This window comes from Podarcis gaigeae, assembly GCF_964106915.1.
Source record: "Podarcis gaigeae genome assembly, chromosome: 14".
Classification (NCBI taxonomy): domain Eukaryota; kingdom Metazoa; phylum Chordata; class Lepidosauria; order Squamata; family Lacertidae; genus Podarcis; species Podarcis gaigeae.
Window position 1 is genome coordinate 25,034,135 of NC_139690.1, and position 24,907 is coordinate 25,059,041.

At 46.7% G+C, this 24,907-nt stretch overlaps 1 protein-coding gene and 1 long non-coding RNA gene across 3 annotated transcripts in view; one reads left to right on the forward strand and one right to left on the reverse strand.

Annotated features, from left to right (window-relative positions):
- The window catches only part of LOC310831985, a 372,207-nt gene that overhangs the window by 9,212 nt on the left and 338,088 nt on the right, over positions 1-24,907 (reverse strand). The window lies entirely within an intron of this gene.
- RASL12 (RAS like family 12) lies at positions 6,891-24,697 on the forward strand. Of its 2 annotated transcripts, XR_014558049.1 has the most exons (7): positions 6,891-7,368; positions 11,690-11,814; positions 12,518-12,574; positions 18,544-18,617; positions 20,190-20,380; positions 21,233-23,722; positions 23,861-24,697. XR_014558049.1 is itself a non-coding variant. In XM_083713282.1 (6 exons), exons 2-6 carry the CDS (start codon positions 11,697-11,699, stop codon positions 21,615-21,617), a joined length of 825 nt encoding a protein of 274 aa, XP_083569408.1. In that variant the 5' UTR covers positions 6,891-7,368; positions 11,690-11,696; the 3' UTR covers positions 21,618-24,697. The 2 variants fall into 2 exon arrangements, 1 of the variants encoding a protein (XP_083569408.1); XM_083713282.1 differs by having other exon boundaries at positions 21,233-24,697.

A 24,907-nucleotide genomic window follows, 5' to 3' on the forward strand; every position in this document is an offset into this window, starting at 1 on the left:
ATTCAAGGCCAATGAATTTTCATGAGCATTTTTTAAAAAATGCAAATCACTGGAGGAATGAGCAGAACTGAATTTAATACTGGAAAAAATGAAACCAATTAATTCATCCCTCACTTCAGAGTTCAACATCGAGGGCCGAGTGCAAAATATTGGCTCAGTGAGGAAGGATGGACATGCAGCTCTCTGGAAACGGCCAGAGCTCCATGGCAGCTTTGCATGCAGAAGATCGCAACCGCTTTGCATGCAGAAGATCGCAATTTCAGTCCCTAGCTTCTCCAGCTAGAACTGGGTATGCAGATACCCATTGCATCATGGGCAGGTAGAAGCAATCCATCACTCCGTGCAAGAAACCCCAAAGGTTCCAGGGCACAGTGGGAGAAAACCTACAAGTTGACCTGGACTGGGAAGGGTTCTGCCTAAAACTCTGTAGAGCCACTAACTGTTATTGAAATTCCAAGACCAGTGTTTCCCAACCTTTTTCTGACCGTGGGCCCCTTCCGACCTTGATTCCTTCCTGTGGTGCCACCATGCGCATAGCCAAGAGGGGGCAGGGAAGCAGTTGGCCCCCCATAAGTAAAAATCAATACAAATTGGAGATTCTCCCCTCCCTAATGAAAGCCTGCCCCCTAACTTGGCTTCCTTGGCTACGTCCATGTCCCCACATCCTACCGGCAGAAAGGTAGCTACAGTGGTAACTCGGGTTACAGATGCTTCAGGTTACAGTCTCTGCTAACCCAGAAATAGTACCTCAGGTTAAGAACTTTGCTTCAGGATGAGAATAGAAATTGCGCGGTGGCGTCACAGCGGCAGTGGGAGGCCCCATTAGCTAAAGTGGTACCTCAGGTTAAGAACAGTTTCAGGTTAAGAACGGACCTCCAGAACGAATTAAGTACCACTGTATTAAAATGTTTTGCATGGAAATAGAGCCTGTTTTGTTTAGAATTTTTAAAATTTATACAGAATACAGTTATGGCAACATAATGAAATATTGTTGAAGCAGGGGGGGAAACATAGAATCGTGGAGCAGGAAGGGACCCCAAAGGTCATCTTTCGAGTGCAACCCCCTGCAATGTAGGAAACTCAGCTAAAGCATCCATGGCAGATGGCCATCCAACCTCTGCTTAGAAATCTCCAAGGAAGCAGAGACCTCCTGAGGGAGATCCATCTTCTATGTATTATGAAAAGTAAACAACACTTATTAGACTGCAGTTATTTGAGACAGAGGGGAAAACCTCCAGATACAGTCCAAAAAGGCACACAGGGAGTTCTGTATATACAGTGGTACCTCAGGTTACATACGCTTCAGGTTACATACGCTTCAGGTTACAGACTCCGCTAACCCAGAAATAGTACCTTGGGTTAAGAACTTTGTTCAGGATGAGAACAGAAATTGTGCTCCGGTGGCGCAGCGGCAGTGGGAGGCTCCATTAGCTAAAGTGGTGCTTCAGGTTAAGAACAGTTTCAGGTTAAGTACGGACCTCCGGAACGAATTAAGTACTTAACCTGAGGTACCACTGTATAGGAGAATTTTTAAAAAGCAAGTGGTCCTCGCTGACCTGGTGCAAAAAGATCTTGTCATCCGGAGGAGCCCTGGCCGCCTAGATAAACCACTATAGCCCCCCACACCCTTACCTGGGAGTAAGGCCCACTGAAATCAGCGTGGCTTTCTTCTGAGTAGTAGATACTTAGTGATTTTCTAGATGCAAGTCAGCAGCACCAAATGACCTTGCTCGGCTAGGCACTGGGGCAGATTTCACCCCGTACCTTGAAGAACTGGGCCGATGCCACCGACAGGCCCTGCGCCTCTTGGCAACATCCGAAGGCCCTGATCCTCTAAGTGCTGGGGTGGATCACACCCTGCACCTTGCAGAGTCAGGCCCAGGCTGCCACCGGGTCCAGAACTGGTGGCAGCAATGGCTCACCCAGCCCTACCCATTGCCATCCCACCTGGGGGTTCTGGATTGTGGGCTCTGCTGGTCAAAATGGGAGCCTCAGCGATTGCCCTCTCCCACTGGAAAGAAACCAGGACTGCTCTATAAAAACACACACATGGAAAAAAGGAGTGCTAGTCCCTGGTTGGCTGCCCCCTTACCCGCTTGTGATTGGCCAAGTGGATAGCCAGCCAATCAGGATTTTAAACAATTATTTTTTCTTCACTTCTCACTTTCCTCTGTGGCCCCCTAGCCTTGTCCTGTGGCCCCCAGTTTATGCATTTGTGGAATGTTCTCTCCAGGGAGACTCAGCTGATCCCATTGGTACATATCTTTAGCCACCAAGCAAAAACATTCCTCTTCAACAAGGACTTTGGCTTTTAAAAATTCTACAGCCTTTTAAACTGTGGTGGGCATTGGTAATATTATTATTATTATTATTTTATGCATTTTGTGATTCTGTTTTGTAAACTGTGATCTACGGCTGAAGGGTGTTATATAAATTTAGTAAATAGTAATGTTGAAGGTGGAAGGAAGCAATTCTCAGGAAAAACGCCTTTTGAGAAATTTTGGCTCAGCTCTGCTACCGGCCGCTGGGTTTTCTTCTTTCCGCTGCTGCCTTCCCTGAGAGTGAATCTCCCCAACCCTTCTCCTTGCAGGGAAGAAGATTAAGTGTCCCAGTTTCCTCTTTTTCATTCCAGGAGGTTTTATGGCTGCAATTAGATCGCACACGCACTCAAGTAAATCTTCCAGTGTTTAGCCTGCCGTGTCAGAAGGAGGAGGATGTCTGCCAGAATTCGTGAGCAACAAAGTGTGATAGAGCGTCCCTTTCCCTCCTCTCCTCTTCTTTGTCCGATTCCACGCTGGTCGTTTAGGACATCATTTGCTTGGTCATTCCTTATGGAGAATCCATATGATGTCACTGCAGAGCACTCCACTCTTATCTGTGTTCCTCTTGTCTGTGGTGTCTCCCCCCCCCCCCATAATTGCATCTTGTCAAAGCAAGACGGAGACCTCTGACAGCAGTGCATACCCTACAACATTTCTCTGGTGAAAATAGGGGCAGCCTATACTACTACTACTACAATACTTTTCTACTACTTTACTAGTACTACTTTGATACCATTTTACTTACGACTCTAATACAACTTTACTACAACTTTACTACTCCTTTACTGCTACTATTTCCCCACTGGTTTAATACTACTGCTTTACTATTATTATTACTATTACTACTACTGTTTTACTACTGCTGCTGCTTTACTACAGCTTTACTATATATATGCTGCCCGTCTGACTGGGTAGCCCCAGCCACTTGGGTCAGCTTTCCAATGTCACTACAACTTTACTATCACTTTACCATAACTTTAGTACTGAACTATAATGTTATTACACCTTTACTTCTTTACTACTGCTTTACTACAACTACTGTTTTACTACTGCTTTACTATACATGCTGTTTTTATGGTAATCATCAGTAGTTTTAATTCTATTAATGCTTAATGGCTTTTAATTACTGTTCCCCCCCCCCCATGTTGTGACTTGTTCTTATCTATAGCCTGCCTTGAATTCCTGTTAGGGAAAAAGCCACTGTATGTATGTATGTATATATGTATGTATGTATGTATGTATGTATATGTGTATGTATGTATGAATGAATGAATGAATGAATGAATGAATGAATGAATGAATTAGACAAATTCATGGAGAAGGTTGTCAATGGCTGCTAGCCACTATGTCCATGTTCTGCCTCCCCAGTTGCTGGAAACCTCAGGAGGGGCTCTTGTGCTCAGGTCCTGGATGCTGGACTAGACGGGTCCCTGGCCAGACCCATCAAGCTCTTATGTTCTTATGACATCATGGTGTCACATGACGTCGCAGGCGCCATTGGGCACCCATAACCTGAGGCCCAGGTTGGCGCCCTTGTATCCCTGTAAGAATGTCGGGGGAAGTGGGAAGTGCCCTCCAGCTGCTTTGCACTACAACTCCCATGAGCCCCAACCAGCATGGCCATCTTGGCCGGGGCTGATGGGAGGTGTAGTCCAAAACAGCCAGAAGGCACCAGGTTGGGGAAGGCTGTGCTAAAGCTAGGCAGATAGAGTGAGGAGATGCTAAGGAGGACTGCAGGATCCAAATCAACAGCAGCATCCACCGCAAGGACTAATATGCCTACCACAATTTTTAATAGTTGTGTAGAACTACTGTACTGTGGCTCCATGGTAGAAAATCTGCTTTGCATGCAGAAGGTTCGAAGTTCAATCTGTGACACCTCCAAGTGTGAATGGTGAGCTGCTGCCAGCCAGTGTAGGCAATATTGAGCTAGATTGGCCCTTGGTGGGGCTATTTGGTTGGGGTGCCTGCTTGGGGGGTTGCCTGCTTCCACTTTATGTTCTGCGTTTTATTTGTTTGGGTGCGTATGCCTGTTTGGAGGAGGGGAGTCTGAGCCTCACCACTTTTCCTTCTGTGAAATGGGCATTTTGTAGTGCCCCAAACATACTGTTAGATTTCCAAATGCATCCAAAAAAGTTGGGGAGCCCTGCTCTAACAGGTGCATGGCCCTAACTTAAAACTCGCGTACAAGGCAAGTGCTTTTACATGTGTGTCGAACAATCCACTGAGCACGCTCCCTGCGATGTGGTGTTGCTGCACACTGAACAGTTTCCACTTGCAAGCAAGCCTTGACCTCTCCCATGACTTGCAACTGTCCTCAGGGGACACTCTTGTCAGCAGAGCTGCCAGCAAAACAGACCATTAGTCCAGGCATAGCCAGCGTACATAGCTCCTTCCAGATATTGCTGGAATAGGAAGGATACCTGGGATAGCTCAGTCTGTAGAGCATGAGACTCTTAATCTCAGGGTTATGGGTTTGAGCCTTAAGTTGGGCAAAAGATTCCTGCATTGCAGGGGGTTGGACTAGATGACTCTCAGGGTCCCTTCCAGCTCTACAATTCTCTGATTCTGCAATTCCCATCTTCCCTGACTCCTATGCCGGTTTGGGCTGATGGGAGTCCAGCAATGGGAGTCCCCATCCTCTGTTAGTTCGCCGAGCCTTGAGCTGCTTCTGCCTACGCAGACAAGAAGTGTCTCTCTGAAAGACTGAGCTCTCTCCTGGCCTGACAAGTTCTGGTCCTTCTAACTGGAGCTCTTGGGGTCTGAACCTGGGACCTTCTGCATGCAAAACACAAGCCAAGAGGAGCCCTGCTCTGACTCCAGGAATAGAAAACAAAACAGAGACGCCAACCCAAAGGCGCATGTTGGCATGACGAAAGGAATGGCAATGCTTTTACCTTCCTAAATATTTATGCTCGTTGCTTTGCAAAGTCCTCCCTGCCCTGGCGACAGATGCCGTCGGGGTCACTTCCCTGAGCCTAGCCATCTCTCGATGCTGCTGCCTTCGCTTCGCTTACCGTGATTGAGCTGTCCAAATAAAGAGCTGGCAAGTGCTCACTCCAAACTTTGAAAAAATAAGGATGTAAGTAGAGCCTGCTGGATCAGACCAAACGCCCATCCAGCCCAGCATCCTGGTTTCACAGTGGCCAACCAGAGGCCTGTAGGAAACCCACAAGCAGGACCTCCTGCGATTCACAGCCACTGGCATTCAGAAGCATTCCTGCCTCTGACTATGGCAGCAGAGCACAGCCTTCCTGGCTAGTAGCCATTGATAGACTTCTCCTCCCTCAATTTCACCAGTCTTCCTTTAAAGCCTTCTAAGTTGGTGGTCATCACTGCCTCCTGTGGGGGTGAGTTCCACAGTTTAACTGTTCAACTGTATGAAGAAGTCCTTCCTTTTCTCTGTCCTGAATCATCCAACTTATGGATGCCCATAAATTCTAGTGTCATGAGAAAGAAAGGAAGAAAACAACAACAACCCTTGTCCGGTGGTGGAGGAACCCTCTCCGGCACCCTGGGCGGCGCAGTCCCTATGGGCACCCTGGGCACATGCGCAGTCCATATGCAAAGACTTGCACAGTCCACTGCAAGGACTAATATGCCTACCACAATTTTTAATAGTTGTATAGAAGGACTGTGGCTCCATGGTAGAAAATCTGCTTTGCATGCAGAAGGTTCGAAGTTCAATCTGTGACACCTCCACGTGTGAATGGTGAGCTGCTGCCAGCCAGTGTAGGCAATACTGAGCTAGATTGGCCCTTGGTGGGACTATTTGGTTGAGGGTGCCTGCTTCCACTTTATGTTCTGTGTTTTATTTGTTTGGGGGCGTATGCCTGTTTGGAGGAGAGGAGTCTGAGCCTCACCACATTTTCTTCTGCGAAATGGGCATTTTGTAGTGCCCAAAATATCCTGTTAGATTTCCAAATGCATCCAAAAAATTTGGGGAGCCCTTCTAACAGGTGCATGGCCCTATCTAAAGCTCACATACCAGGCAAGGGTGGCACCCATGCAGACTGCAGGCACCCTCGGCCACTCTATAGCTGGGGGGAGGCAGGGGCCATCTTCTCACCCTCCCAGAGGGGCACCCAGGGTGGCCCGCCCCCTCTGCCGCCCTTCCTACGCCACTGCCCTTGTCTCTACCCATTTTCTCCTTGCCATGCAGAATGATATAAATGTATTATCATTTCATCTCTTAATTGGCTAAATTAATCAGCCTGTATTTGGGTAAGAATTGCCTACAGACGGAGTTGGTGGACAGTTTGAAGGACCCTGTGTGAGAGAGGGAAGGGGAGATCTCCCAGGATGAGAGGCTGTCAGAAGAAAAAGATGTTCCTAGGTGATAGCTGGTGGGGGGACACATATTTTTCAGAATGGGACAAAGAATGGGATGCACATGTTAGAGAAAATCTTGTCTATTTCTATCTTCTTTTCTTTATTATTATTTGTGTGGGTTGTGGGTGGGTGTGTGCCTTTTATTGTATGGTGAAAATATCAGGAAAGCTTTATTATCAACCTGCGACACAGGGTAGGCTCAAAAAGATGGCTCTGCTGCAGTGGGGGCATGTAGGTGGTTCTACTTTAAGAATGAAGCCAGAAAGATTCCCCTCCCCCTTTCTGGGCATCTTTTATATGATGTTGATTATTCGCCCAGAAGAAAAGGCCTCCTCCTCTTAAGCCTGCCCTTTGCTGATGGGAAACTCTGTCCATCAGAGGCCAGGAGAGGCAGCAGCTTTCCTTACAAGGAGTTTGGCAAGAGCTCAGCTGGCGAAAGTCTCAGGGAACGGGAGTTCCTCTTCCTCTGCCTCATTCATTCAAGTCAAATCGGAGTGACCTGCAGCTGTGGGGTGGAAGCAGACGCCTCTTTGTTCCCAGCGGTGAGAGAGAAGGGGGGGCCCTCCTCGTTGCTCACTCCCTGCTTCAATTTGGGGAGGGAGGCCTTGGAGAGGGACTCTCGGCAACCTGAAGGTGGAAACAGTTGTGGATGTGTGGCTGTCAAGTGACTGTGTCTTGCCAAGAGGTCCCATGGCGATCCAGCTTTAATCTGAAGGTGAGCTGCTGCTGGTCTGTTTTTGCTACTTCTTGGTAGCTCAGTGGTAGAGCATCTACCTTGCATGCAGGAGATCCCAGGTTCAATCCCCAACAGCATCTCTCCAGGTAGGTCTGGGAACATCCTCCCTCTGAAATCCTTGAGAGTGGCTGCCAGCCAGAGCAGGCAATGCTGATCTAGATGGACCTGGTGGTCTGACTCAGAATAAGGCAGCTTCCCAAATCCCTATGACCCTGAGGCCAAAAGGAAGGAGGGAATGCATGGCACCTGTGTCATGTGGGGTTGAATGGGGCAGGGGGGAAGAGTCAGCCAGTGGATTTAAGACATAGGAGCATAGGAATTTGCCTTACACAGAGTTAAACCATTGATCTAGCTCAGTATTGTCTACACTGACTGGCAGCAGCTCTCCAGGATTTCGGGAAGAGGACATTCTGGCCTTACCTGGAGATGCCATTCTGCATGCGGCGCAGATGCCCTGATTGAGGCATAGATGTCCTCGCAGGGCTTTTTTGTTGCCCCACTGTCTTCTCTGCTTGAACAGGTTGTCTAGACTTCTACAGCATTCTGTTTGTTCTAGTTACTTTTTAAAATTATCTATCAAAATAAATTAAATCTCCCACTCTTCATCCAAAAAGAAGAAGAAAGTTCTCAGAGCAGCTTACAATTGTCTTTTTCTTTGGGTGGGGGGGGGGAGAAAAAGACAAGGCTTGCAATCTAAAAAGACACAACACTAAAGGAAAACAGATCAGGAGGGAGGAGGAAGAGTAGAGCACAGGAAACAAGGGTGCATACTCTGGGCCTTGTTGCATCTCTCCTATCAGCCTCAATATCAGCTAAAATATTGCCGGTCACCACCAGACTTTTAGAGAATTATGGGCTGGATGAGGGGATGAATTGTTGGTCTACCTATTTGCAGCTCTCAGACTTTCATATTCAGAGCTAACTCTGGATGTCAGATATTGGAGGCAGACATCTCGGAAGGGCTATAGCCTTGGCTTGTGAGCTTTCTAGAGGGATCTGCTTAGAAACAGAATGCTTGACCAGGTCAGTGTCAGTCTCACCCAGGAGTGCTTTGACAGATGTCCCTTACTGTGTTGGTGTGAAACCTGTTTACAGAATGCCAGTCACCCTTTGCCCACGTAGCCTCTACATTTTTCTCCCCTCCCCTCATAACTGTTGCTTGCTGTTTAGATTGTAAGGTCCTTGGGGCAGTGACCTCCTCCCTCCATGAAGCACCATTTAAGTGCATCGCTAATGATTTAAAATCAGGGACCTTGTCAGCTCGAAAGCTGTAAGGCTGCAATCTGGGAGCTGAGATGCAAACAGGAGCTTCACTTCAGCCAGTCATCATCGCCTGGACTTAGCCTTGGACCCTGTTTCCAGATCCAGGGTTCTACGTCAGCTCATGGAAAAGGAATGACAAACCAGGCAGCGCCTCTGGGCATGTGCAGAAAGTTCTGCTCCCTGTCCACAAAGCAAGCCCTGAAGAGTTCCCTTCCCACCTAGGAAAGGGTGTGTGACACCCAGTTCAGAGAGGTGATCATGAGAATGGGAAATGTCCAGGTTTGAGAACATTTGCGCTTCTGGCTAACAGTTGTAAGAGCAGGAAAGGCTGTTGGTTTCACGTCTTGCTCAAGTGGTTTCCTGGAGAGCATCGTGGGAAGCAGAGATCCCTTAATGATCCCCAGTTTGCCAGGGATGAGTGTAATTTTATGCCAAGGAAAGAAAATTAACTCATCTCATGAGAACTGGAGGAAGTCCTTGAATGAGTCAGATGTTCCTTGTTTTTCATGATGACCAGACTTGATCCTCAAAGCCTCTTATTTTATTAGACAGGAGATAGTCAAGAGTGAAGAGTGGCATGAAGGAGGCATCATCATAATGAACACACATCTTCATTTTGACTTGCATCCAAAGCTGCGCTAAGCCGCTCATTCTATTAGTGCAAGAATTTCTACTTGTGCAACAGAATTTTCTCTACTTTGCCCCATAGAATCACAGATTTGGAAGGAACTCTGAATGTCATCTAGTCCAACCCCCTGCAAAGCATGAATCCTGCCCACAGCTGTTCCTGAGTGGCCTTAAACCACCACCCACCAGCCAGATTCACTGCAGTCCCCATGCACCCCTAAACCTGTTCTGGGGTTTCCCCCAACTCTTCAAAACAGATATGGGGAGGGTGGATGGCACCTGAGATGAGAGAAGAGGGGCAAGTTTTTTTGCACAAGCGAAATCCTTTTGCTAATGGAACAAGGGCTTCAAATAATGTTCTTTGTCCCGCCATCGTCATCGTTGGTCATTCTCAAGATCTGTAACACAATGGCAGTGCACAAGCTTAGCTTGCAGAAGGTTCAGTCATCAGCATCTCCAGGTAGGGCAGGGAGACAGCCGTTTTTGAAATCATAGAGAGCCACTGCCACTCATTGCAGAGCACTGACAACTAACATGGTGCCCTTTGAATATCGTTGGACTACAACTCCCATCAGCCTCAGCCAATGTGTCCAACAGGGATGATGGGAGCCCAGTGAAACCTGGAGGGCACCAGGTTCACTTCCCCTGATGCAGACTATCTTGAGCTAGATGGACAAAATGGGGAGTGACCATAACTCAACACTAGAACATTTCTCTGCATGTAGGAGGTCGCCAGTTTAATCCATGACATCTTCAAATAGGGCTGGGAAGAACTCCTGCCCCAAACCCTGAAGCCAATCAGCACTGAGCAAGATGGACCATGGTCTGGTGTGGTAGAAAGCAGTTCCTACATTTCTAAGCAAGCTTGGAAGTTATCAAGAAACCTATCGTGCCCGCTGAGCAGAAGCACAAATAGGATTTTGTGAACACACCACAGCAGGGGTAGCCAACATGGTGCTCTCCATATCTTGTTGGACTACAGGTCCCATCAGCCCTGGCCAAGGGTACAGGGCTGATGGGAATTGTAGCTCAACAAGATTTACAGGTTTGCCACGTTGGCTCCCCTGACATCACAGACTTTGAAAATGTCATGTCAGCTCTGTGGACAAACTCTAGTCTTCATTGACAGTGCACAGCAGGGCCTTGGGGGGATGTTGTAACAGCTTGGTTTTCACAATTTCAGAAGAAAGAAATTGTCCTAGAAAACAGTAAATCACACCATTTATTTATTTTATTTAAAAATATCACTTAATAAAAAAAAAATTATCTCCGAGGCAATCAAACAAAACATTGGTATCAATTTGTAGAAAAGTACAAGCTTTCCTAAAAGCTAAGGAAAAACAGACCCGAACTACAAATCACAGATTAAACTGAGCAGCTTACAAAACAGATAATTAAAAAACTAAGAGTCCAAGTCCAGGAAATCTGGAGTAAACAACATATAAGTTTTCATGAGGTGTTCAAAGGTCATTACCATATCTGCCTCCTTAATCAACTGAGGGAGAACATTCCAGAGGGTGCATAGTGTCATTGAGAAGGCCGGCTTCTGTAACCACTGGCTGGTTGTGGAATGATCTGCAGGGACTTCTCAGGATATATTAAAAACCAGCTTGGTGTGTACTATGGTGGGTGGGGGTGACAGTCCACTAGGTATCCTGCCCCCAGTTTACTTCTACCTTGAACTTCATATCCACCAAGGAATTAGTGAACATGCTTGTGCTTCTGGCAGCGTGCCTGCTTATTGTGCAATTAAGAAAAACCAAATTATTAAAATTATTAGAAGTGTGTCCTAGGGTTGCCATATTCCCCAAAGTGAAAATCTGGTCAAAGTTGTTGGCCTTTATTGGGCACATCTCCCTTTCTAAATCGCTCTACTTGCCCATGGGGTGCTCTGGTCCATGGGGTCACGAAGAGTCGGACATGACTAAACAACTCAACAACAACAACAACTCGCCCATATGTCCAGGTTTCCCCAGACATTTTGCAGATTCAGCAAAAATCCACACGGACGCCATTTTTAGAGCCTGATTCCCGGACATATGGCAGCCCTATATCTTGGGAGCTGTAATTTGTTAAGGATGCTGAGAGTTGGAGACCTTAGTCTCCTTATTCCCTTCTCAGAGCTACAACTCCAAGAGTAGTTTAACAATCAATCCCTCTCCCCAGGAAATTCTGGGAATTGAAGCTCTAGCAGGGGACAAGGTGTCTCCTACCAACTCTCAGTACCCTTAACACATGACAGCTTCCAGAATCCTTTGGGGGAAACCATGACTGTTTAAAATGGTATCCTGGTGCTTTAATATGTAGTGTGACTGTTACTTGAGGCTGTCTCAACGGGACAGGCTGGAAAGAGAAAAAACGAACTGATTACTACCGGAGGATGTCCCCAAATTTGTTTCTGTTCCCACAGCCAGAGGATGTCTTCCATGTTCAGCAAGACTCGGACGGCCCACTGTGCGAATGAGCGCCATCTCCACACCTTTCCCCAGGAATGCAACGTGGCCATATTGGGGTGTCAAGGATCTGGAAAATCAGGTTAGGAGATGTTGGGGGACCTGGGAGTAGGGAGGGGGAAGAAATTTAATTCAGCTCCCTTGTAAAGTTGAACCTGTTTAATTGGCACAGGGAGCAGCACATTCCCATTTCTCCTCAGGTGGTGAAATGGGACAACCCCCCCCCCCAATTATATTACACCTTTCTTCCATCCTGGAACCCAAAGTGAGGTTCATGTGGTTCCCAGGTGCTCACCTATCCAGGCACTGATAAGACTATGATTGTCTAACTTGTGGCCCTCCAGATATTGTTGGATGCCACCAACTTCCACCAGCCCCAACCGGTGCACCCAGCTGTCAAGGACGATGGGAATTGTAGTTCAACAACACCTGGAAGGCCACAGGTTAGCCACTCCTCAAATACACCCTGATCTGCTTTAGCTTCAGCAAAGTGATGGTCCTATGGGCTCTCACATCATGGGGCCATCTGACACAGTAGTCCCAGCTGTGGTACTGCCCATGCACCTGCTCAAAAGCAGAACTGCTCTCACTCCATGTCTATTGCTTGCAGGCTAGAAGGTAGGTCTTTGCAGGATAGTGTCCCAAGCAGAAGGGTCCATTCCTTGTGTGCAAAACTGAGGTCTTTCTCATCCATTTCAGCAATAAAATAAAATAATAATCTTGCTCTTCTGGTGAGGACTCACTGCTGGAACTAAGTATCTCTCTCTTTCTCTGGCTTCTTTCAGCGTTGACAGTGAAGTTTCTAACCAAGAGGTTTATAAGTGAATATGATCCTAACCTAGGTAAGAAGACCTTGCTCTGATCTCATGGATTCCCCTTGCACCCCTTCTTCCTCCTTCTTCCTCCTCCCCTTCTTCCTGAGTTCATTTTAAAACCAGTCCTTTATTCAGGACCACGAGGACTAGAATCTTGCTTCATCATTAGGGGAAAGATCATAGATGAGTGATATAGTACATGCCTTGCATGCAGAAGGTCTAAGGTTCAATCCCTAGCATCTCTAGGTAGGACTGGGAGAGGTCCCTGGCTGAAACCTTAGAACTCCTAGAAACAATAGAAGCTGTCTTATCTGGAGTCAGACATGGGGCTCATCTACCTCCAAATGCTCAAAATACAAAGATCTGCTTGTGCAAATTTATTTATTGCAATTATATCCCACCTTCTCATCCGAGGAGCTTAAGGTGGTTCTCCCCTTCTTCACTGAATCCCAACAACATCCCTGTGAGGTAGATTAGGCTGAGAGGCAATGATTGGCCCAAGGTCACCCAGTGGTGATTTGAACCCTGTTCTCCCAGATCCTAGACTGACACTCTAATCACTACACCACACTGGCTCTCTCTATTCTTTGCAATAAAAGTTTGCTTTTCAATTGGGTAAAGAAGGGCAGTGGTGGAAGTGCCTCCCTTCCCTCAGAGGAGCTTATCTTCCAACCCACTGTATTTCTAAATGTGCCTCTGAGAATAAGTATCATTGCATGCCACTCCAGTCTCTGAGCGGTGTGAGATTCCAGGCGCTTACCACCCAGGGTTCGTATTTCCTTTTGGAAATGAGGCACAGCGGAGACTATGGTGTCTTTATGATAAATGGTTTACCTGAGCCTACATTGGAGGGGTTCACAGCATTAGCTATTGGATCAACTATTGCTCTGCATCTCTGGCTTTGTAGCTTGCTGCTTTGCTTCTCAGTCAACCCTAAATTCAGGCTTTGTCCCTCTAACAATCCCTAAGTTGAGGGAGGGGCCCCACCCTTTTGGTATCTGGCACAGAGTCACCTTTCCTTTGTTCTCTTAATGGCTCATCTCTCAGGTGATTACCTCATCAGGAAACTGGCTTGACTTCTATTTTAACACTTGCTGGAATTGGAAAGGGTAGGGCACCCCTGAACCCATAACAGTATTTCTGCAAAGACAATTTATCTGCCTCCCGGATGAACAGAGCAATAGTACTTTGAGATCACTTGGGTCAGACCTACAACTCTCACCCACAAGGACTCATCAGAGACACAAAAAAGGGGGTGGGTTGTTTGCCCTAGAAGTGTCCAGTAATAATTGAGCAGAAATGAGACCCGATTGTTAGGTCTCTAGGGGACATCAGCCACTGTTCCATCTGCCTTCTCGGAGAAATGGCGGGATGGGGCGGTGGGGAGAGCTTGTCCGGAAATATTCCAAGGTATTTTAAGTTGCGATGTTTTTCTCCACCATTGTTTCAAAACAAACTGCCAAATTTAGAGCACATACCAAGGGAAGAAGCAGAGATGGAAAACACTGATTGTGTAGCAAGCAAAGGCAAGGCAGCCAGGATATAAAACGAAAGGCTCCAAATATCTCTGTGTTGCTCTCTTTTACTGTTTGTGAGCTGGGAGGTTTGTGGATGCCATGCACATTTCACTGAGGCAGCGACAGTCAGCTTTCCCCAACCTTGCAACCTGAAGAGGTTGTTGGACTACAGTTCCCATTACCTCTGACTATCCCTGTCTGGGGATGATGGGAATTGCAGTCCAACAACATCTGGGAGGCCACATCTCAGTCACTCCTGTGCTACAGGGTTGTCCAGATAGTGGCTACACTGACTGATATGGGCTCTCTGAGGTTTCGATTTCCCAGCAATTTCTGGAAATGGCAGGGAATTGAAATTGCCATCTTCTGCTGCTCAACCACAGACACAGACCCTCTCATGTTTTGCCAAGAACCAGTAAATCAGGGGTGTATGTAGAAGCAGTGGCGGAGCTTCATGCTCCAGAACCGGGGTGGGGTGGGGGTGGAGAGCAGGTGGGGGCGGGGCTGGTGTGTGTCCCGGGGGGCGTGCCACCTGCAGGGGTGTGGCACCCAGCGCTCCCCCCACACTCCTCTTCCTCCGCCAGTGCGTAGAAGACACAGGAAGAAGAAGGGTACCAGAAGATGCGATTCAGACCATATCTGCACTACACATTTAAAACAGTATCATCCCACTTTAAACAGCCATGTCTTCCCCTAAAGAATCTGGGGAGCCATAGTTCATTAAGTGTGCTGAGAGTTGTTTGGAGACCAACTCTCAATTCCCAAAATGGTTTAACAATCAATTCCCTCTTCCTAGCACCCTTTACAAACCACAGATCCCAGAATTCCTGGGGGCAGGGAAGCCAAGACTGCTTAAAGTGGGGCGGTACTGCTTTAAATCAATGGTCCAGATGGGGTCTCAGATCGAATGACCAATCTGTGGTTTGGTTGCTACTTCCAAGCCATTGCATTGAAAATGTGTTTTTAAGGGTTGAGGGTAAGTTAAGTGCAGCATCTGACATTCTGCAGTGTGATAAGCTATACAGAGTCCCTTTTCTATGCAACTTTTAAGGACATGATTGGCATGCATTTCCATGGGTTTGCTTCTGAAAGCAGCCTAAACAGTAATATAGATACCTGATTCCCTCTCTTCCTTTATTTATTTTTAAACATACCGGTAGTCTAAATGGTGCAGAAACAGCTCTATCTGAATGCACAAACCTGCAATGTGTTAACTTTGGCAGGGGTCTCCTTTCTAAAAACAAATGGGTCTGGCTGGGCCAGAATTCAGCGCTCACGATTACCTTGCGCTGCCAATGTTAAACATTTCCAGCATACTTTCCCACTGATTGCATTCAAGCAAATGGGGCTGCTTTTTTTAATAGGCCAACCTCAAAGGGGACGGCAACGAGCCGCAAATGATTTATGGCGAGTTATGCATGCAGGCAAAACCCAGGAACTCATCTGAAGGCCTCCTCACTTTAATGGGTTCTGTCTTCCCAAATATTCATTCTTCAAATGTCGGCAATTATAACCTTGTTTTCAACAAAAGGAAAAGGACTGGAGGATGCCGCTCCACCAGTTTTGAAGTCTCTGTGAAAATATTACTCTGCGGAAATATCTTGCTAGATGAATCACTGGGCATTCATTTAGCAGAGCAATGAAAAGGGCATGGAAATGTTTTTTAATTGGACTGAGAGAGTTTTCCCTTTGCTTTGAAGGTCATTATTGTCCAGCTTCTGGGGCAATCCAGAAAAGAGGTGGGGTGGAATTTCCAGTGTGGAGTTTCTTGTCCTCTGGGATGCCCATCCTCTGAGATGAAAATGGTCCCTGGTGACTGCGGGGGAAACTCTTCAGAAAATGGAGCAAGGGGCTCTTTTGTCCTTGCAGAATAAACTTTGCAACCCCATGCACTGCTTAGTTAACCAGGGAAACTGTAGAGGGGCAAAGGATCGCCCTTAGTTTGGTCATAGGGCATCTGCTTTGCATGAAGGAGGTCCAGTGGTTGGGAAGGACTCTGAGCTGGAACCTAGGAGAGCTGCTGCTGGTCAGTGTGAACAATACTGAGCTAGATAGACCAAGGGTCTGGCTGTATGTATGTATGCAAGCAGGGAGATCTCACTTGATTCTGGAGGGAAGGCTTAGTGGAAGAGCACACACGTTGCATTCAGAAGCTTCCAGATTCATTCCCTGGCATCTCCAGGTAGGGCAGGGAAAGACTCTCTGTCGGAAACCCTGCTGCCAGTCAGAGCAGACAATACTGAACCAGATGGACCAAAAATCAGACCTGGGATAAAGCATCTTTCCCATTTTTTTTCCTGCTAATTGATGCATCTGCAGAGAACAAGAGCTCAGGCTGCCAACAGCTTCATCTGTGTGTCAGTGACAAGGCAGTCGAGATGTAATCTTGCAGAAATTCTTGGCAGGTGGCTATTCTGAGTCAAGCCCAGAGGACTGGGATGGGGAGAGGAAAATTTAGGAGAAAGCCAGAGAGGCCGGGTGTGTGAGAGAGAGAAGTGACAAAGGTCTGGACCTATCAAATCTCTTTCCTGAATGTAGAAATTCCAGGAAAGGGGGCTAGAGATTATGTTTGCCTGTTTGCCTGCCTGCCTGCCTGCTTGCCTGCCCATCCATCATCTATCTATCTATCTATCTATCTATCTATCTATCTATCTATCATCTATCTATCATCTATCATCTATCTATCTATCTATCTATCTATCTATCTATCATCTATCTATCTATCTATATCATCTATCTATCGCTGTCTATCTATCAATCTCTTTTCTTGACTCAAGAGGAAACATTCAGGCAATATTTCTACCTCCTTTCTCAGCAAGAAACAGATCCCAGATCCCAGTGTTTTGGCCAATCAGTCCAAAGGGGACCAAGATGACTGTCAAGCACTTGACACTTTCTAGTTTTGCATTTTTAACGTGACGGAGCCAGTTTAGGTTTGAAGCACAGAAGACACAGCAGAAGGCAGCCACTCCAGCCTGTGAGCCCAGGACACATCGCTGGTGCCTTCCAGGTGGCAGGAGACAAAAGACATATTGAGGGCTTCTCCTTGCAGCCAATTGCTCATCTAGCTTTGATTATGGTGGGATGGAAGCAGGGCTAGCCCTACCGTGAGAAGCAGAAGGAGGGGTCCACTCAGGAGGCAGAGGCTGGGGGAAGCAGGCAGTAGCAACATTTTGGAAAACAGAGCTGTGTGGAACCCACAGAATGTTCTGTCCCATCACCAGTGTTGACATAAGAGTCAACTGCTTGCCCAATTGGCTTCAGTCCGTGGAATGGGATGGGATGAGGGTAGCAGGGTGGAAACGTGGATGGGACTCCTGAACCTTTAATAGCGTTGTGTATGCCATCAAATGCCAACAGTGTCCTTCAGCTCTCTATATTGGACAAACAGGCCAGACCTTACGCCAAAGAATAAACGGACATAAATCGGACATCAGGAATCACAAGACAGAGAAACCAGTAGGAGAACACTTCAGTCTCCCAGGACATTCTATACAAGATCTCAAAGTAGCTGTTTTACTACAAAGGAATTTCAGAAATAGACTGGAAAGAGAAGCTGCTGAATTGCAACTTATCACCAAACTTAAAACCATGGAGAAACCTGGTCTGAACAAAGACCTTGGATTCTTATCTCATTATACATGACAAAGCCATTTTTCACCTTTTCACCCCTTGCTTTTTCCTGTAAGACCTATTGCAGTCGTTAAGAGTCGTCAACAGGCTCATTACAGCTATCTGCCAATCACCCATTCCCACCACCCTTCTGAGTAATACCCCTCCCCACCTTCTCACTATATAGAAGGGTCTGGAAACTTCTGTTTCAGTGTATCTGAAGAAGTGTGCATGCACACGAAAGCTCATACCAAGAACTGACTTAGTTGGTCTTTAAGGTGCTACTGGAAGGAATTTTTTTTGCTTTAATAGCGTGTAGAAGAGAAGATTTCAGCTGGTCATGTAACTATCAAAGGTGCAGAGCCAGTCAATATCGTCCTCCTCCTCCTTATTATTATTTTATTTTTATTAATGCATTTATATACTGCCCTATACTCACGGGTCTCAGGGCGGTTCACAAGATAAAATCATAAGATAAAAATGCAAAATGCATAATAAAAATAAGAACAAGAACAACCCCCCCAACACACTTTTAAAAGGCATTGGATGTCAATCAGCCAAAGGCCTAGTTAAAGAGGAATGTTTTGCCTTGCGCCAGTCGAACCTCCCTAGGGAGAACATTCCACAAATGAGGGACCACTACAGAAAAGGCCCATTCTTGCAATGTCACCCTCTGGACCTCTAATAGTGGAGGCACATGATGAAAGGCCTCAGATGATGATCTCAGAGTCTGGGTAGGTTTATAGGGAGAGAGGAAGTCATTTTGGCACTGCAGTCCTGTTGACCACCCTAGTAATGGCTTGGGTTTGGGTTTAGAAGCTGCTCTGCTTCTAGATTAATGCCATTTTAAAAACCATTGTCTTGCAGAGGACACATATGCTTCAGAAGAGGTGGTGGACCAACAACCAGTTCTACTGAAGGTCATGGATACGGCTGACCAGGTAATGGAGAACAGAGTCCTGGCACAAAGACCCCTTTGGAACTGCACCATTCATGCACTGTCTTACTGTGAACTTGAGCATTTCTGTTCACCAGGGGCACACTCTGCTTTGGACACTGGAGTCAAGTTGCCTCTTTCTCCTCTTCATTGCCCTGGAATATTTTTAAAGTTGATTAGGGACAGTCAGGTAAATAGAATAAGGTTTATTTTAAAAACCAAGCTTCTTTTAATTGCCTTCTTTTGAAAGGCCAAATGACAGATTAAATGGATGAATGCCAAAGCCAGCCTGCAAGCCTATCTTAGCACAGGAACAAAATGCCCCATTCTTACAAGGCTCTGAGGATTAGTTTGCCCCAGGCACATCAGGAGTCAAATTGCATAATGACTCTTGTTTCTAATGCTGCAAACAATGGACAAAAGCGGGAGGAAGAGGAGGGGAGCTGCTAGCAGCTGGCCTGCAGCACCTTTCTTGTGAGTAACAGCCAAAGCATTTTGAAAGTTTTTCAGTTTAGAAATAACAAGGCACGATGCAGATTTTTGACATTATACATGCTGTCTGGGGATGGAGAGAATTCTTTCTCCCTCATAGCACTAGAATGCAGGGTCACCCAGTGGCATTCATTGGTTAGCTGTAGAGGCGGAACAGAGAAAAGGAAGCCCTTCTAACAACTCCTGTGACCAACTTGCAGAACTCACTGCTGTTGTAAGTTGTGCTGCTGTCCTTAGTTGCTTTTAAAGGGGCGGGGATAGACAAATTCCTGGAGGAAACAGCTATGAAGTTTAATTTATTTGTTGCCTTTATACCCCCCACCTTCTTCTGCAAAGAGCCAAAGGTGGCCTGCATGGATTACCCTCCTCCTTGAATCCCAGCAAAAACCTTGCCCGGTTGGTTGGGCTAAGAGGCAGTGAAATTCCTATGGGTACCGTGCAAGGTGCTTCATAGCCAAGTGGGGATTTGAACCCTGGTCTCTCAGGCCCTAGCCTAACACTCTATTAGAGCCATTCAGCGTACTTGGTGCAGTGTGGGACTAGGCTTGGGGAGACCCGGGTTCAAATCTCGCACAGCAGTTAAGTTCACAGGATGGCCTCGGACAAGTCACCATTTTCCAGCCTACCCAACCTTGCAGGTTTGTTGCGAGGTTAAAATGAAGATGGGAGTTACCAGATCCTTACAAGCATCCTTTTTATTGTACTGAGGCAGTTATACCGCAGCCTCCCCAGGTGCCTGCATTTCCTGTTCTGAAACAGCCCGATGAGAGGAGTTGCCTCATGTTGCCTTCTCATCATGGATACCCAAGAAGGCTGCAGAGTGTGGACCACTGGAAAGATGATTTGTAGAATGAAATCACAAACAACCTTCAGCCACCCATGAGAATTTCATTTAAATTTTCTCTCTTTTTTGAGGAGGAAGAGCAGGATATGCATGGGATTGGTAAATAAATTTTCAAATGCAATTTAAGAACATAAGACGAGCCTCCTAGATCATGCCAATGGCCCATCTAGTCCAACATGCTGTCCTCAGTGACCACCCAGATAGTCACTAATAATCCCCATGTGGTTGGTTCCCTGCTAGGATGTGCCAGTGAGCTGCGAGCGATACTTGAATTGGGCCAGCGCATTCATGGTGGTCTACAGCATTGACAACCGGAAGAGCTTTGAGGGAAGCCAGCAATACTTGGACATCATAGCACTGCACCTGAAAAATGCCCAGCATGAATCTCCGGTTTTCCTGGTGGGGAACAAGCTGGACATGGAACAATACAGGTAATGCTTGAAGCAGGCACCTACTGAGACCATTGGTTCATCCAGCTCATTACTGTCTACATTGACTGGCAGCAGCTCTCCAGGGTTTCAGGCAGTAGTCACTCCCAGCCCTACCTGGAGATGCCAGGGATTGAACTTAGGACCTTCTGCATACAAGGCAAGACACTGTACCATGGACTTGTGGCCCTTCCCCATAAATGAGAATGATGAAGAAGCCTGATGCTCCCCAAACAGGCTGCTTAGTTCAAATGATGATGTAAAATTGAGCACCCTATATCGGGGCTGGGGGACTTCAGGTTTTCTGAATCAAGTTTAAGAAAACCAGAACCCCATGATCTACCAGCCAGACCTATGAAGGGGCATCTACTTAATTTGCATTTTCTGAAATATGCAAACTGAAACTCAGACACCTTTCAAAATTCTCACTTCTCTGAATTTTGCCATGCAGTTCCCCAGCCAAGAAACGTGTGCAAAATTCCATACGCTAGCATGAAGTGTGCATAAAAATGCATGCGAAATAACATACAAAAATTCATTAAAGAAGGGAATATATTAGCGAAAGCATGCTTTGCAAAAAAATGTTATTAGGAGTAGTTCACACAAAGATCTTATGAATTTTCTTGAGGACGTTAAAACAAACAAACAAAAAACAAATTCAGAAACTGAAATGTGGAGAACTGAACTTAATGAGAAATGAGAAACAGAAAAACCAAAATGGCCAGATTCACCCACCATCAGAGTCCCTAGCCCAGGTCTTGCAATGCCTAGATCCCCAGGGCACCATTTGAGCAGGGGTTGTTTATAGGTCAAATGGTCTGTTGGAGAGTGACCATTTCTGATTTCTTTTCTCAGGCAGGTGACCAAAGCTGAGGGGATTTCTCTGGCCTCCAAGTACGGCTCCTCCTTCTACGAAGTCTCGGCCTGCCTGGATTTTGAATCCGTGCAGCACATGTTCCATGAGGCGGTGCGTGAGGTGAGGCGGGAGATGGAGAGGCACATGGCGGTTCGCCCCTTGTTCATCATCGAGGAGAAGCCGTCCCTTCACCTCATCCCTCCAGCCGCCATGGCCTCCAAGCACGGCCTGGCCAGCTGCACCTACAACACTCTCTCCACCGTGAACTTCAAGGAAATCCCTTCGGTGGCCCAGGCCAAGCTGGTCACGGTGAAATCCTCCAGGGCCCAGAGCAAGCGGAAGGCTCCGACACTGACATTACTGAAGGGATTTAAGATCTTTTGAAGGGAGCCTGCAAAGGGCTGCTTCAAGATGGGAGAGCAAGTTGAGGCCCTTTGCCTGACTGCATTAACCCTCAGCAGCCAACTGAAATGCTGGTGTCCTGGCCTTCCTTGCTTTTCGTGTGGTCTCTCGTACTAGAGCAAAGCATGCTGGGAACATAAAAAGAGCCTTGCCAAAGATTCATCTAGTCCAGTGACCAGTTCTCACAGTGACCAACAGATGCTTATGGGGAAAACACAAGTACACATGAGCGGAACAACAACACTCCCTATTTGTGATTCCCAGCGGCTCCTGATTTGGGACCTAACACCTCCAACAGTAGTGGTTTTCAGTGACAAGGCTGCACCCTCCTGTTCAGGCTCCAGTTCAGTCACTGCTGTGCTGCTTTCTGCTCTCCCTCATCCCAGCTGATCAAAATCCTCCCCGGCTTCCACTGGGGCTCTCTACTCCTCGGGAAGATCAAACGGGAAGAGCTGACATCCCTGCTCCCCCTTCCAAAGTGACAGAAGTCCAACCCTGGTCAGCAACCCCAAACCCATTTCTCCCTGCTCCATCAGAGCCTGCTATGCCAATGCCCAAACTGCAGGGCTAACGGCATTAAGCGACTGTGCCGCATGCAGCTTGACCAGGATTAGTATTGACGCTGCTCCAAGACCTTTTTCAAATTCTGCACCTAATGCACGGATACCTTACAACCGGCAGAAATTGCATCGCATACTTGCATACTTTTGTCGCTCTTGCAAAGTTTGTCTGCATTGTGAATGGCATTTTGTAACCACCAATCTGTGTGTGTGTGATAGGCTAGGAAATGGAGGTAGCAGATGGAGATAGCAGGAGGACAGGCAAATGTGCTGGGGTGTGTGGGCAGGAGCACATGACGCATGTGCCGTTGAAACAAAAAGTGCCTGTTGTTTGGGTATTGAGGATGCCTCCACATCCAGCTTTCCAACGCACTGCCAAAGAACAGGCTAAAGGGACACAGAGCCCCCTGGTGAAGGAATGGCATATCGTTCCTTGTGTATATTTTCCGTCAGCGCTTCTGGAGCAGGGGTCACCAGCTTTTTTTCGGCCTGTGGGCACATTTGCAAACCGGTGAATCTGTCCTTTGTACTACGCACACACAGCACATTCAAGTACGCACTGCAAACCTAGGGTGCATTCAGAAGCAGAGAGTATTGTGTTCATTTTCCTGCTAGCACTTCTGAACTGATTTCTAATGTTCCTTTCACACTGCAGTGTCACAGAACTCTGGCTTTATGGCTAAGATACAGGCCTGCCACCATAGGTGCCAACTCCCCAATAAAATATTTGAGGGGCCAAGTTAATGGGCATTGCCATTCAAATGGTGTTTGTGTGTGCCACATCTTGTGATTGATTATGCAGGGCAGGGCTTACCTGGGCCCCCTTGAAATATTTTATTCAAGTTGGCACCCCTGCATGCCGCGCTAAGTTTCACTCACAACAGTGGGTGAGGTGTGACACGACAACAAGCATCATTGGACCACATTGCTACTACCCACCCCAAAAAAGTTTTTTTTTTGTCATGTAAACAAAACAGCCCCAAAGACACCTGAATAGCCTCAAAACTACAGTGGTGGGGCAGGTAAGTTCCACTCTTTTCCTGCTGTGCAAGGCAAAGAGAGCTTCCCTTGAAATGCAAATAGCAGCTTCTAAGGGGCAGTTGTGGACTGTGGCAGGGAGAGAGAGAACAAAACTTCACAATCTTTGCATGCCCCAAACCCACCCTGTAACAGACCAGAGCTGGTCAGGCTCCATTGTGGCTGCTGCTTACACCTCACAAGAACAAAGATGCCAACTGCATCTGTGCCATTGAGGTCCCATCTATTTCTGTCCTTAAACTAGTTTTGGGGTCCAGAGAAGCATCTGTGAGTGAGGCTGGGAGGTTTCTAATAGGGGAATATAAGGTAAAAGCCCATTCTAGCCCATCATCTGGTTCTCACACTGGCTAACCAGCTGCTCCCAAGCAGGACCTGAGTGCAACAGTGCTCTCAAAATAAGGACATAAGAATTTCCCTACTGGATCTGGCCAAAGCCCCTCTAATCCAACACCCTGTTCTCACAGTGGCCAACCTAGAAGATATCCACAAGTAAGACCTTAGAGCAGCCTTTCTCAACCTGTGGGTCCCCAGATGTTGTTGAACTACAACTCCCATCACCCCTAGCTAGCAAACCCAGAGCTCAGGGATGATGGGAGTTGTAGTCCAAGAACATCTGGGGACCCACAGGTTGAGAACCGCTGCCTTAGAGGAACAGCAGCACTCTTCACGCCTATGATTCCAAGCAACTGGCTCTGACTTTGAAGGAACAGCATAGCCATTGATAGCCCTATCCTCCATTATAGCCTTATGTACAGAAGCCTGGTGAAGGCGCTGAAACTCCAGTTCTCAGTATCAGGCAGTGGAAGGGTGTGGGGAGAAAGAGATGGCAATTAAACTAGTACAAAACCAGCATCAGTTAGATCTGACCTCGGTAAACACCCAGTATCATTTTGCCTGTTCAACTGAAGTAATGTGTTAAATGGTGCCTTAGCTTAGAATGCCTTCCTTTTCTTCTTTTTCCCTTCTAAGTCTTATCTGTTACCCATTTGCCCCAAATTATTTTGCAATCGAATGACAACATGCAGCAGCTCTAAAGGTAACCAAGAAATTAAGAGTGAAGAAAACCAGCACGGCACTTTCATAATAAAGACCATTGATTTATTTCCCCATCTGTTCTCTTTTTCCGCAAGGGGAGTAGGAAGGAAGTGGGCTGTGTGTGCAGAACCAACTTTAGCTTCTATCTTGATGCTTCTTGGGGAGCGGTGACCTTTAAATCCAGCATTGCTATTTCACCCAACTGGTGTGGAAAATATTTTGATGAAGGAAACTTTGGGAACGCCAAGTGCAGAATCTTTTGTTTCATTCTGCTTGTTAGCACAATAGCAATCCCCCCTTCTCTGTTTAGGGTTTGATTTATTCAGCCCTAGAGTCCTGTGATACCACATTCTTGTGCGTTCATTCATAGGGATTACCGGTAATTACCACTCCTGGTTCCATTTGTGTATATAAAAGCTATATATGTAACTTTGTAATGTAAATGTGTTCATTTATTCATTCATTCCATGTTCTTGGACATTCTGGTCACTCTCTCCAGTTCAGTTTCACAATTCACAGTTTTAAACTGCACTTTCAAATTGTTATTTCTCCCTCTTTTTTCCCTTTACTAAGCTTTTTCGAAAATGCAAATTAAAGATAAAGAAAAACAAAACAGATGCAAGGGGTACTGACATAACG

Bases quoted from the DNA above. Each gene is read 5' to 3' on its own strand.
- RASL12 (XM_083713282.1), top strand. From the start codon at position 11,697: ATGTCTTCCATGTTCAGCAAGACTCGGACGGCCCACTGTGCGAATGAG. The intron at 11,815-12,517 runs GTTAGGAGATGT...GGCTTCTTTCAG, and splicing joins TCAAGGATCTGGAAAATCAG to CGTTGACAGTGAAGTTTCTA. The intron at 18,618-20,189 runs GTAATGGAGAAC...GTTCCCTGCTAG, and splicing joins TCATGGATACGGCTGACCAG to GATGTGCCAGTGAGCTGCGA.